We start from the raw sequence: 12,421 nt of genomic DNA, 5'->3' as shown, positions 1-12,421 counted from the left end.
GAGTTTATTCACTTGAAGCAAGACGCTTAAAATTACATAGAAATTTCACGTAACTCTTATTGTAGCGAAACACATTTGTGGTTAAAGTTTCGTCTGCACCATACGTCAGAAATTTAATACTGAACAGCGCAATTTCGCACATATAACTTTATGGTAGAAGATAATATAGATGACTATTATTCCGTGTAACTCCGTAAAAAATGATACCATCCAGATAAAAAACATACTATTGTTAATATTACATACTAGGAAACGCGGCATAGAAGAAAGGATATTGTTGTGTTTGTGCAACAGTCGATTATAGGCTAAAAACTGTTGTTTTATGCTTCGAGCAACAATATACTGAGTATCAGGGGGTCAGTTTCAAATTAATGTTTGTCAATCACAAAGACAATGAAATAGATAGATAAAACCGTAATTCTGTTCGATGAATAGTTCACGACTAGCTCCCTTGATACGCCTCTCTTGAGCGCCCCAAAAGTACATACCTGGTGAATAGACTCCTTAATTCGCCGACGTCACTAAATCACGAGAGCTGCCGTACAATGCCATCCTCTGGCCTCGCGTACGCGTCGTACTCCTTTCCTTAAGTATCCGTTCTCACCGAATATTCGCGCGCGCGGCAAGAAACGCCATTTGCGCGCGATTTGTCGAAAGCGGCGCGGGATTTAACGACTTTTGAGGAAGCCAATGCGCGTTGCGCGCAAAAACGCGTCGAGTGCGGTGTGCCAGTCCGCGGGCTGATGCCGGCGTTTTTGCCGGCTCTCGGGCCGGCGGACAGGCTTTGGCGGCCGTCTCGGCTAATTCTTATGCGATCGTAAATAACGTCGCGCATATATCAAAACTTACAGCGACTTCCCATCCCTGTCGCAGTCGACGCCCGCCGCCTCTCCCGCGGCGGCAGAGTCTCGTGTCTTATCCCCGTTCCACTTTCACCCCTTATTCCATCTCTACCCTTCTTCTCGACCCCTCCTTGTCGCCCCTCTTTTGCTCAAACAGCCCCGAATCGTGTTTCATCTTCGTCTCTAAGGCGCGTCCAACCTCTCTGTCTTCCTCTCTAATTCTCTCTCTCTCTCTCTCTCTCTCCCTCTGTCTCTCTTTTTTCCCTCTTTCCTGTCACTTACTGGCTCGACGTTACCGCGTCTGCCAACGGCACTTATGGTCGGCCAGATTAAAGATACAATTCCGCGATTCCATTAATTAAGAAAGTTAATTACGCCGGAATTCAATTTTCCTAATTGCACATCGCCGAGTTTTCGCGCCGCTTGCACCTCGCGGCGGGATCTTCCTCGTTCGTTCGTTCTCGGGAGGCTATCCAGCCTCATCCAGAATTGCGGCAGACGGAGAGTGCCAAGGGTGGTCGAGGGTTCCGTCGAAAGTTCCTCTTTCTCTCTCTCTTGACCTCTTTTAATTTCACTATCTCGATTCAGGCGCGGCTCTTTTTGTTTCCTTTTTTTTTTCTCTTCTTGGCTGTCTTCGGGGCTCGCTCCATCCTCACCCCTCTTGGAGCCGACTGCGGACTTTCGAGAGTGTTTTAAGTAAGCTGCTAGCAAGACGTATTTATAAGATACAATGTGCATGTATACGTGTTTCTCAACGTTCAAACATCTTTTACTTATATAATCAATTAAAAATTATCGTCATTTTAAGTGAGTACGTGGTTTACATGCGTATATGTGACGAGGCGGTCGATTGTGTATTAACATAATGTGGTAAAAACTAGAAAAGTGAACAAATTCACTAAGTGCGAATTTGAACAAATAAAATTGAAAATCTTCTAGTAAATTCACTGTTGTAATTTTCACCAAATTGTGTTAATACACAAGCGTCTTTTGCTACCATTTTTCTCCCGCTGAGAATTAAATCTTCCCCTCTTCAGAATTTTCTAGGGAAGGATGGGCGGATCAATCAGTGTCGTTTCAATTTGGTACTACAAAGCGTTCGTAGAAGTGATTTGAAAGTAAAATGAAATTAACCTCGCCTATAGGGGTTGAAACATTGTGGCTTCTACAGTTGGTAGGTCAGACTATCTGAAGTAACAAAACGCACGCGCATATTGAAGGACTAAACGCGAAGATGTTTCGGGGACAGGCGTTAAATATCGGCCCCGCAAATCGGGGCGCGTCGCTTTGCTGCAGCGAGTTATGATATCACTTTCCGACATGCTGCGAATCCCCGGTGCCTCGGTACGTCGCCGGCTCAGTCTAGACGATTCATGGATACTTCCAGGATATTTTAAATATATATCGAGCACGACGGACTGCGGAAGTTTGCAGGGAGTTTAATACCTAACGGTTCCCTAGACTGTCGTTTATACCGGCTCCAAACTCTCCGCGCTCCTCCTGGATCTCTCTTCTCTTGCTTCTTATCTCGTGCCCCCTCGCCACCCTCGCGTGCTTGCCCGCGTTTAATGTACGGTATTATTAAATTTCCCGCCCGAAATATACATATTATATATGTACACTCGTGCAAAGTGAAATCCGGACACCCCTCAACTAATTTTTCGAGCGCTGCCCATATCCGCATCGCCGATGGGAATGTTTAAGCCGCGGACGCGGATATGGATTACAGCGGGCCTCGATAAACGAATTTCAACTAGAGATTCATAATCTTTCAATTTTCCAGTCTGTTGTATAAAAAACGATTGCAAGCAACGATTATCTATTCGACAGCGATATAATTTCGTCGCTAAAAAATAATTTCGCTGGCCAACTGCTAATTTGGCACGTGGGATTCCTCATGTGCTTCTTGTGTGTTTTCAAGCGTAGAATCTGAGAATGATCATCACAATATATTGAGACATTAGCATACAATTCGCAATTTGATTTAATTCAACATCTTTTTATTTCTTTTGAAGCACTTTCAATATGAAGTATCCTCCATATCAAGTTCCTTCCAAATACATTTGTCTATAAAAATTTATTAAGATTAATTCTTAAGGAAGTTAAAGGGGTTAATTAATGATTTTTTTTCTTTTACACGATTTTTCTTTAGTTAGATATTTGGTCAATTATCTTCAAATTAGCACTTGATAAAAACTGGTGCTAAATTTTTTTATTTTTAAATACGATAATTTATCGAATACCAAATATTAAATAGCTAACAAAAAATTTAAAATTAGGTAAAAAAGAATAAATCTGTATATACAGAAAAAATCCATTTTCTAGAAATTTGAAAATCACATAACTGGAAAACTGGGTAATATATAAAGAAAGTCTGCTTACATTTTTTTAATTAAATGTAAAAGTTAAATAATAGGAAAAAGGACTAATTCGAGTTCAAGGGATTAATATTTAGAGATAATAACAGATTTATATACACGAGCATTAACATTGCGGCGACGACTTTTGGAAGAGAAGGAAACAAACAAAGTTTTATTTTCATAATAAGCCGCAGTAGCTGTTGCCCAAATATTCTGTGTCCTTTTGAGAGTTAAGTCCATGCTTTTGAAATTTAATATAAATCATTTCTGATATCAGGCGTTTCAAGTAATAACGTTCCTCATGCAAAACTTTGGCTTGATCTCAATTGAAATCATGGTTTTTTCTCAAACGGTGTTCTTGTATGGCCGTTAACTCAACTGTAGAACTCCTTGGTATTCTCCTATGCTCAGCAATGCGCGTAGAGAGTCTTCTACTAGTTTGACCAACATACGACGCCTCACAACTACTGCAGTGCAATTTATACACAACGTTATTATGGAAACCAGAAGGCAACCTGTCTTTATGCACACTTTATGTACATTCCTGATAATTTATTATTGCAAGAATAAGCAATATTTGTCAGATTATTTTTGACAGCAAATTTGACAGCATCTGGTTATGATAAAAAATATTTTACCATACCATTTTATGGTGTGGTTTCGAACAGATTGGCAAAGCTTTTTATTTTTTTCTCTTAAAATGTAAAAGTACTGTATAGATCACGTAATTTGATCCATGTGACAAAAGAGTTTTTGTTGCAAACCAGTGTTACCTTTACATCCGCGTTTGACCGCGAAGAAGATGGTGAATCGCAAACCCATTAAATAGGAATCCCCATTTTCGTGAAACTTTCTATTCTTTTGGCCAGCTTCAGACGCTAGTCTTGGACAGGCCGGCGGACAGTTTCCGAGACAGTGTCTAAGGAGCTGCTAAAAGCGGGAGGATGAACTAAAGTGCAAGTTACTCGTGAACTTCCAGCGCTCGTACATCATTGCGATTCCACGTGGATATAACGCAAACGCGTGCGCGAGAGCATCGCGCTTATTATACGCTGATACACTTCGCTGAAAAGAAAAGAGGACGGTGGAGAACGGTAATCGCCCCTTGAATTTGAGGATCCAAGACGAAATAAGAAATATCGATGAAACCATCATAACAAAGCCAGATTAGATTTAACCAGAATAACGTAAACAGATCAGATCCTTTGTGCGTGTGTCGCGTGTAAGAAGGAGAGATGTTACAGCAAGAGTCGGAGGAAATAGCGTTTGAGATTGTTAGGCAGTTAGCTCATGATGTATACATTAGTTGGTTGAGGACAATCGAGTTTTTATTCGTAGGTTTTGGTTACAAAAGGCATTCAGGTTAAAAAGTTAATAAGACTGCGAGCAATAAGTATTGGAGTTCAGACTATTGTGTTGTTGATCACCGAGCGTTGAGTATCCTTCTGTATCAATAAAATTATACACTTTCTTTATAATTTCTTATTGGTCTCTCTGTAAATTTAATAGTCACGTCTTTTCGTAACTGAACGTAGCGCAGACAGACGGGCATTGCAGCCTTCCAGCCGCGTAATCACGCGCATCCACTAATATACTCCTTCGCATCGCGAGGCTTTATTCCGCCACGGGGACGGCCCTCGTGCCTCTCACGACGGCCTCCAAGTCCAAGCCAAGTAATTCCGAAAAAGTTATTGACTCACGAGGGAAATTATTTGCTCGGGTATCCCTCTCTCACCGGCTCGGTATCGCAGATTGAAAATTAATTTTTAATTTCGCGCTCGCTAAACCCTGCGTATCAGTTCTCTGTTATAATTAATCTCGTGTTATTTTATATTATGTCGGTGCCCATTTTTTTCCCCTTCGTTTCTGTAGAACTTAAATACGTTTCGTGCGGAAACGTTCGCGGAGTAATGAAAAGCTGGCGTATAAAGTGAAACTAGATTCGCGGATAATTCCGCGTGGCGGATCTCGACAAAGAGACGATAATTGAAAATTTTTAGTACTCCTCGTACGTTTAACCCTTAAGCGACCGTGCCTCTCGCCCAAATATTGGCGGGCGGGCGCGATACTGACTGCCGTCTTACGAACTTATTACTCATTTGTTATAAAATTCTGATGAAAAATTGTCAATACGTCCCCATCCCTATAGAATGAAGTAATGTATATTTGTGATAAAAGTTGGAACTTTGGAAACCATTGGAATTTTGCGCGTTCTTAAATTTATGTTGAGTAACTCTGTGGTTGATCGTAACTAGAAAATTAAAAAGAGGAACATTAGCTTAAAAATTGTTCAAATAAGGACATATTAACATAAAAACCTAAAGAAACGTAATAGCAACATAAAATAAGCCTTTCAGAATACCTCAGAAAACAAAAGGTATGGAGTACAGCAAAACGTGACATTGGATTGAGAACCGACTAACGAGTAACCTCTCGATAGGAATGATATGACGTTTGCGCTATTTTTAAACTTTTTTGAAGTAGAACGGCACGGTGACTCGAGTGGAGATACTTTCTCTCTTTCTCTTTCTTCTCTCTCTTCTCTTTCTCACGGTTTCGGCGGAGTGAATTTTCCTAGCTGTGTATACTTGAAATTAACGCGTGTTGAGCTTGCTGTGTATGCCACCACAACGTGGAACGATGCGCATACGTGTTATATGCATTCCGCATTGTCCATGCACGAGGTGCTAAGTAGATATTGACCATCAAGTGTCACTGCACACACACACACACACACACACACACACACACATACCGGATCAGAAACCACCGGCGGTGGATCGTCGCGCCGGGACGCAGATGCGTCGCGCACGCAAAGATTTAGCTTCCGTTCCAACCCTTCCCACTTGCCGCGCGTGCAAGTACGACGCGTATGCGTGCCACGCGCCACGTGCCGCGTACACACGTGTCGCATTCCCAGATGCTGAACGCGGGGGCGGCTCGGTGGTGGTGTTGGTCGCAGGCAGGCCTCTATCGGACGTGCGATTCATACGGTTAATGACGCGGCTTTCGTACTAATACCTGATCGGCCGGCATACCCGGCTGTACGCAGGCATGCTTTGGCGACACATTGTCGCTCGAATTCTGGAGATTGCCATTGATACGGCCACGGCGGATCGTTATCGATCCCCGTCGAAGTGTGCAATATGCGTACCGATAATTACCCCTGTGTCATCGTATTATCTGTATGCACACGATCACCCCCGACCTAACGCGAGCCAAATAACACCGTGAAATTTTCAACAGGTTGCCGTCGTTGCGAGGTGTTTACGACGCCGGCGAGTTGACTCTTACTTAGCGACGTTATTGCCACCTCTCTCTCTCTCTCTCTCTCTATCTTCTTCTCTCTTTTTCTCTCTATCTCTCGTTCATTCTTTCCGCTTACATTGATCTATTATTCTTTTATACCTTTCGTACAGAGAACATGTGGAAATATTGAGAAAAAGAATTGGTAATAATTATCAAGTCTGGATAATAGTGCTTTAGTGAGACACTTTCAACTAAACATTTAGGTGGATATAATCATACTGTTTGGTAAATATGAACAAAAAAATAACACTGGTCATCAGCTATTTTGTATCAAAGATGAAAGTTACTGATTTGTACTAATTTTGACCTGCTGAATTCGAATATAGCAAGCAAGATCTTCCGTTGGTAACAGTTTTAGAGATGCACGGTAATGAATTTTTTATACTTTCCTTTAAAATTAATATTATTTTTATGTTAGCAAATTTAATTAGTTTAGCAAATTTAGATATGAGGACAGAACAATGTCATAGTTTAAAAGAGACGGCATGTTGATGGAGATAACGGAGAAGAAAGAGGGGATGATTAAATTTAGTTACAAATTCGGACGACTATATCTACGCATTGAGTGAAGGGATGAATTCGTATCTCGTGATGTACGTAACGTTACGCGCATCAAGAAATTAATAATTAATTTGTCATTAGTAAGTACATGTATCCGAACCGCGACATTTGTGGAATATTGATGACGTGGTGCTCCTGCGGTATGGTCGAACGTATCGATACTTCATGCTATCGAGTACACGCAGTTTATCGAGATGGAATCTCGCCGCCGGCTGCCCCGCGTACGGCCTATTACTATTGCCGGCTTATATCAAGCGCAAGTAGCAATAATATCGCGCCATCTTATTCGAGAAACAGGTTGGGAGGCGATACTTCTCAAATCCGTGTAAAATTTTACCTTTTAATCGCGGAATTTTAATCAAGCATTTAATCAAGAATTTAATCACGTTTCCATATAAATTCGGCGTGATATATGTAAATTACAAAATAAATTCTGTTTCGTGCTTTCAAACATTACTCATACAGTTGTCAATATTCTCTTTCCGGAACGAGGAGTGAAAAAGTAACCTTTCTGGAACCTTTGCTTTATGTTATCGTTTAACAATAATTTCATATAAATTCAAGATGAGACGTTTAAATTGCGAAACAAATTCTGTTTCTTGCTTTCGAGCATTATGCTCATGCAATTGTCAGTATTCTCTTTTTAGAACAAGGAGTTAAAAGGTAACGTTGGGTAAGTTTTCGTGCGTCACAAAGCGGACATATTCCTGTTATTGAAAGATCAGCGCTGTGTAATCGAGAAAAGGGGGAGAAAGAAAGAGAAGGAGGAAGAGAAAGCAGAGAGAGAGAGAGAGAGGAAAGGGGAGTCGTTAAAAGCGTAATTTCAGCAAATAAAGTACCTGTTACCGGTTCCACTGGAAAGTTGAGATTTCGCTCCCGTTAATGGTCGTGAAGAACCATAAAGATGGAGGCGCACGATTGGGACCTAAGCTTCAAAGGGCCGCTGGTCGGAATTGAGGTTTCTCCGTCATTAAGACTTTAACTACTTTCCACACCGACCAGCGACGCGATCGAGCACAGAGGGGGGGCCGTTCCGATGCGTAGGTGAGGGGGCGCAAAATGAATTCCGCGAGATCAAAGCGCGAAATGTTTCTCTTCAGCCCGGGCATCGCTTTGCCGGCTACGCCGGGCGGAGTAATTTATGCACGGCAGCTCCCGATTGAAAGATTTACTGCTCTCCGGGACTCACCGTGGCGCACGGTCAGCGTTGTTTGCGCCTCGTCGGAAATATTGTGGAATGAATCTTGGCGAAAGCGAGCCGCGTACGTGTTCTTTGGTATTCCGAGTTATGTGTCATTTACATCGCGCATAATCTATGCCGGCTGGATGAACGATCGCGCAGAGACGCGACGCGAGTGAAACTGTCGTATCGTGACGGAACTGTCGCACGAGATAGAAGCGAAAGGCTGGTACAGAAAAGCCGTAATTACGCCGTTGGCTATTAGTTGCGATTAATGTTCTGCGTAAATTTCACTCGGCGAAGGGAGACTCGGTGTGAGCCAGCTCGTCCGACAATATCGTGCGACACAATTTCTGATAATTCGAAATTGCCGCTTGAAAAACTTCGGCGGCTCGTCACTTCTCCCGGTGCGCGTCGCCCGAAACATCACGTTGAGTTTAAATAGCGAGGAATGGAGAAACGACGCAGCAGGCCTTGTGTATCGACATCCTTCAAACAACGCAGTAATTAATGGATCTCTTGTAACACGAGGAAACCCATAATCCCGTAATCTTGGGGCGACATTGATTTACGAGTGGGCAGTGTCATTATTCTCAAAAAGTATCAAGATTTCCGGCGCGCCAGATATCCAGATTCAATATCCTAATACCGCAATTTTTCAACGTCCGCTCGCTCGCGCACGCGCGCAAGGCGTTCCTACCGACACAACGCTCATTAGGCGATATCACGTGAAGCCGCCGTTAATTTAATACCGCACTCGCGTAAATATTCATACGTTAACGATCGCGAGCGCGCGATACAAGGGCGGCTTGACGAGCCGTTGCCACTGACACTTGATTCTCCTTTTTTGCCATTCTGTTGCAGGGGAGCGCACGGAAGCCATGCAACGTGACGCCGGATACATCTCCTCCGGAAGTGACGTCAGGCACTGGTCCGGACTTCTGCTTCCGTTTTCGTGGCTTCTAATACTCGCGCGCAACAGCCAAACTTTCTTGCTCTAACGAGCGCACACGCCCGACAGTATTTCACGCTTATTTCTTGCCGTTTCCGAGATGTACCTAAAATGCGACCAAGCCGATTTAGATCGTAAGATGAACTCTCTTGTAGCTCTTAAGAACATATTTATAAATCGTATTATGGTGTATTCCGACACGCGGCGCGACGTGCCCGCTAAATTCGTAATGCGCGGGTTATGCGCGATTTAGGAGGCGACAAGAATTATTCGCCGTATACACTTTACGAACGTACAAAACGTGCAGTTACGAAACTTAATTTAATTCTGCAAGTATCTTAACGGCGTAGCGAAGCGCAGATATCGTACTCTGATCGTAACGTAAGTACTCATAATCAAACTATTATATATCGCGATCGATGAATTGATCGATGTAACGTAATTACTTAGTGCGTTACGTAATTAATGTTACAACGCGACGGAGGAATTAACTAGGATAAAGAAATGAAACGATATATAAGTGCGTTCACGAGATAATCCACATTGAGTTTAATCTACATTGAATTAAAATTCATATGAAGTAGAATGAAAGAAGTTGATGAAGATATGCAGGTGATCCTCGAGAAGCACGGTTACAATTAGTAAATAATTTAAAACTGTGTAATTTTTTCCAGACTTAGCTCTCCGCACGCAAGCATACCTTTTTGGATACACAGTATCTACATCGTGCAACTTTAAGTAACTATAATCTTGTTGAGAAATAATATTTTCGGACACATTTTTATTTACATGAAGAAAATGTTATAGTAAAAATAAAATTAAACGTTAAAATTATATTTCTTACGTTAAAATTATATTTTTTTTTTCACAATGTTTTTTGTAAAGCTGAATTATACTGAGAAATTATGCTATAAATAGAAATAATAAATTTGACAATCTACTTAAATAGAAGAAAACATTCAAGTAGTTATAATAATTTTATAGTAAAAAATCAAACGCGCGCGCGTATATATTTTTAAAATAACATTTTTAAAAATAGCGTTTTAACAATACTATTAAGAAAAAAATATATAGTAAGTTCGATCATAATTTTGTATAATCTGTGAGATTACAGAAATGTTGTTACAATTTTTATGACAATATTTTCTACTTGCAGAGAGATATAAAACGACCTCAGAAATGAGATAGTGGCGCAACGAAACCAAAATCTGCAAACAGATTTGCGCCACTTTGAGGTCTTCCTGGACTTTTTACGAAAGTTGGTGCGCGATCGAATATTCGTTCGAATTTCGCAGACACAACATTGAAGGTGGAGGTTCAGGATTCATACGGTTGTTCTATTTTTTATGCATATCACCCTTTATTAAGTGACCGTGTCATTCGAATTCCGCGCAACCCAATGTCGTGTTATTCGAGGGACGCCTGCACGCGAACATAGATCCTAAATTAAGAGTGCATGTGTGCACGCGCATAAATTGTGAATCGTCCCGCCGACAGTGGCAATAATTTCCAGCACGTAAAATAATTGTAACAATAAATGAAATATAAGTGGCAAAACACCTTTCTCTTCTCTCTCATGTATATTTGGTCCCGCGAGTGCGCGTAAGAAGATGACGAGTGGCTCGCGGGAATCTAATTGAAACGGCGGTGAAAATAAAGACGAAACGTCCCGTAGGAAATTCCACATCTCGTAACTTTAACTTCGCGCGCAAATAATTCATTAAATGACCCGCGATACTCCATTTGATCCCAATGTCCCGGAACGTTCCTTTCGCTACGCTTCTCGCAATTCACGGTATTTCTTTGAGCGCGGCTCTTAAAGTCAATGGGATTAAAGCGGCCGCGCAGCGCTAAAGGAGACACGGAAGTAATTTGATATCGTGTATCGCGGTGCACATCCCTTCTGCCGGAGATGGGACACGAAGAATATGTCGTGAATTTCATGAAATTCCAGCGAATAAGCGTGTCCACGTTGTGCCGCGCTATTTACTCTTGTCCGCGTCCCGTGTATACAGAACAGCGGGAAAAGCTCTCATCGGACTATCGCGGCCGGGTAGCACGTACGTGTGCATTTTGGCGCATAATCACCGTGCAAAATCTTCATCTGTTTGAAATTGCACGACGTGACATTTTGCATCATCGATACATACAGGGCTGGCAAAAAGTCCGGAAACGGTCAAATATCTCGGAAAGGATCAATTGTAGCGAAAAATATGTAAGTAGCAAAGTTGTAGGGCTTAATAAAATATACCTAATGATGGCTAAAAATTTGACTTTGGGTGGAGGACGAAGGTCATACGAAGGTCAAATTGAATTTTTTAAATTGGACTCCCCACTTTTTATTACATATTCTTGTAGCTTATCTCAAGGGCTTTCCAGAAACCTATAATAAAGTATTTTTTCATTAGGCATATTTAGAGTTATGAGGCTTGAAAGGATTTTGGTCTTTAACTGTTTCTGTTTCGTAAAAACGTATCACTGTCTTCTGAACGATGGATTTAGAAATAAAATTGCGATCAAGATATGCAGCATTGAATGTGTAGATCAGTTACTTCTTCGTATGATCTCCAATATGGTCTCCAAATTTTCGATAAAGAAACAGCATTATCTTTTCTTTATCGGTTAACATTTTTAAAAAAGAAATTTGAAATTGTAGTTGGAAAAAGAAAGGGAAAAGACAAAGAGTAAGATGCGAGAGAGCACGACTCGTTTTTAAAATACAAAGATCGAGAAGCGTTATCGTGAAGCGCTGGTATGCGCGAGTTTTGACTGAGTACGTGTGATATTACGTCGTGAATGAATAACCGCGTTCGATGCGAGCAAATAAACAACTAAGTCGGTCATATCGTCTAGCTCGAGACACGAAAAACAAAGTCATTCTTGTTTTTCTCCCGTGTTTATGTTTTTTAGACTCCCAGCCTAGTTGTTCATTCGCTCGCATTGAACGCGGTTATTCATTCACGACGTAATATCACACGTACTCAGTCAAAACTCGCGCATACCTGCGCTTCACGATAACGCTTCTCCATCTTTGTATTTTAAAACCGAGTCGTGCTCTCTCGCATCTTACTCTTTGTCTTTTCCCTTTCTTTTTCCAACTATAATTTCAAATTTTTTTTTTTTTAAATGTTAACCGATAAAGAGAAGATAATGCTGTTTCTTTATCAAAAATTTGGAAACCATATTAGATCATACGAAGAAGTAACTGATCTACACA

General features: G+C 41.4%; 1 protein-coding gene across 7 annotated transcripts in view; it reads left to right on the top strand.

The window, feature by feature from the left end:
• LOC116844079 overlaps positions 1-10,761 on the top strand; it is a 189,503-nt gene extending 178,742 nt beyond the window's left edge. For all 7 annotated transcript variants that reach the window (XM_032815197.1, XM_032815200.1, XM_032815199.1 and 4 more), the window contains exon 8: positions 9,117-10,761. In XM_032815197.1, the coding sequence (XP_032671088.1) occupies positions 9,117-9,253 (137 nt within the window). In that variant the 3' untranslated portion in view covers positions 9,254-10,761. The remainder of the gene's footprint in view (positions 1-9,116) is intronic.
• The last annotated feature ends 1,660 nt before the right edge of the window (positions 10,762-12,421 follow it).

Source organism: Odontomachus brunneus, unplaced genomic scaffold, assembly GCF_010583005.1.
Source record: "Odontomachus brunneus isolate Ranch 3 - 2012 unplaced genomic scaffold, Obru_v1 Obru_scaffold_039, whole genome shotgun sequence".
Taxonomy (NCBI): Eukaryota; Metazoa; Arthropoda; class Insecta; order Hymenoptera; family Formicidae; genus Odontomachus; species Odontomachus brunneus.
The sequence above is the reverse complement of the archived record's forward strand: the minus strand, read 5'-3'. Positions and strand labels throughout refer to the sequence as shown.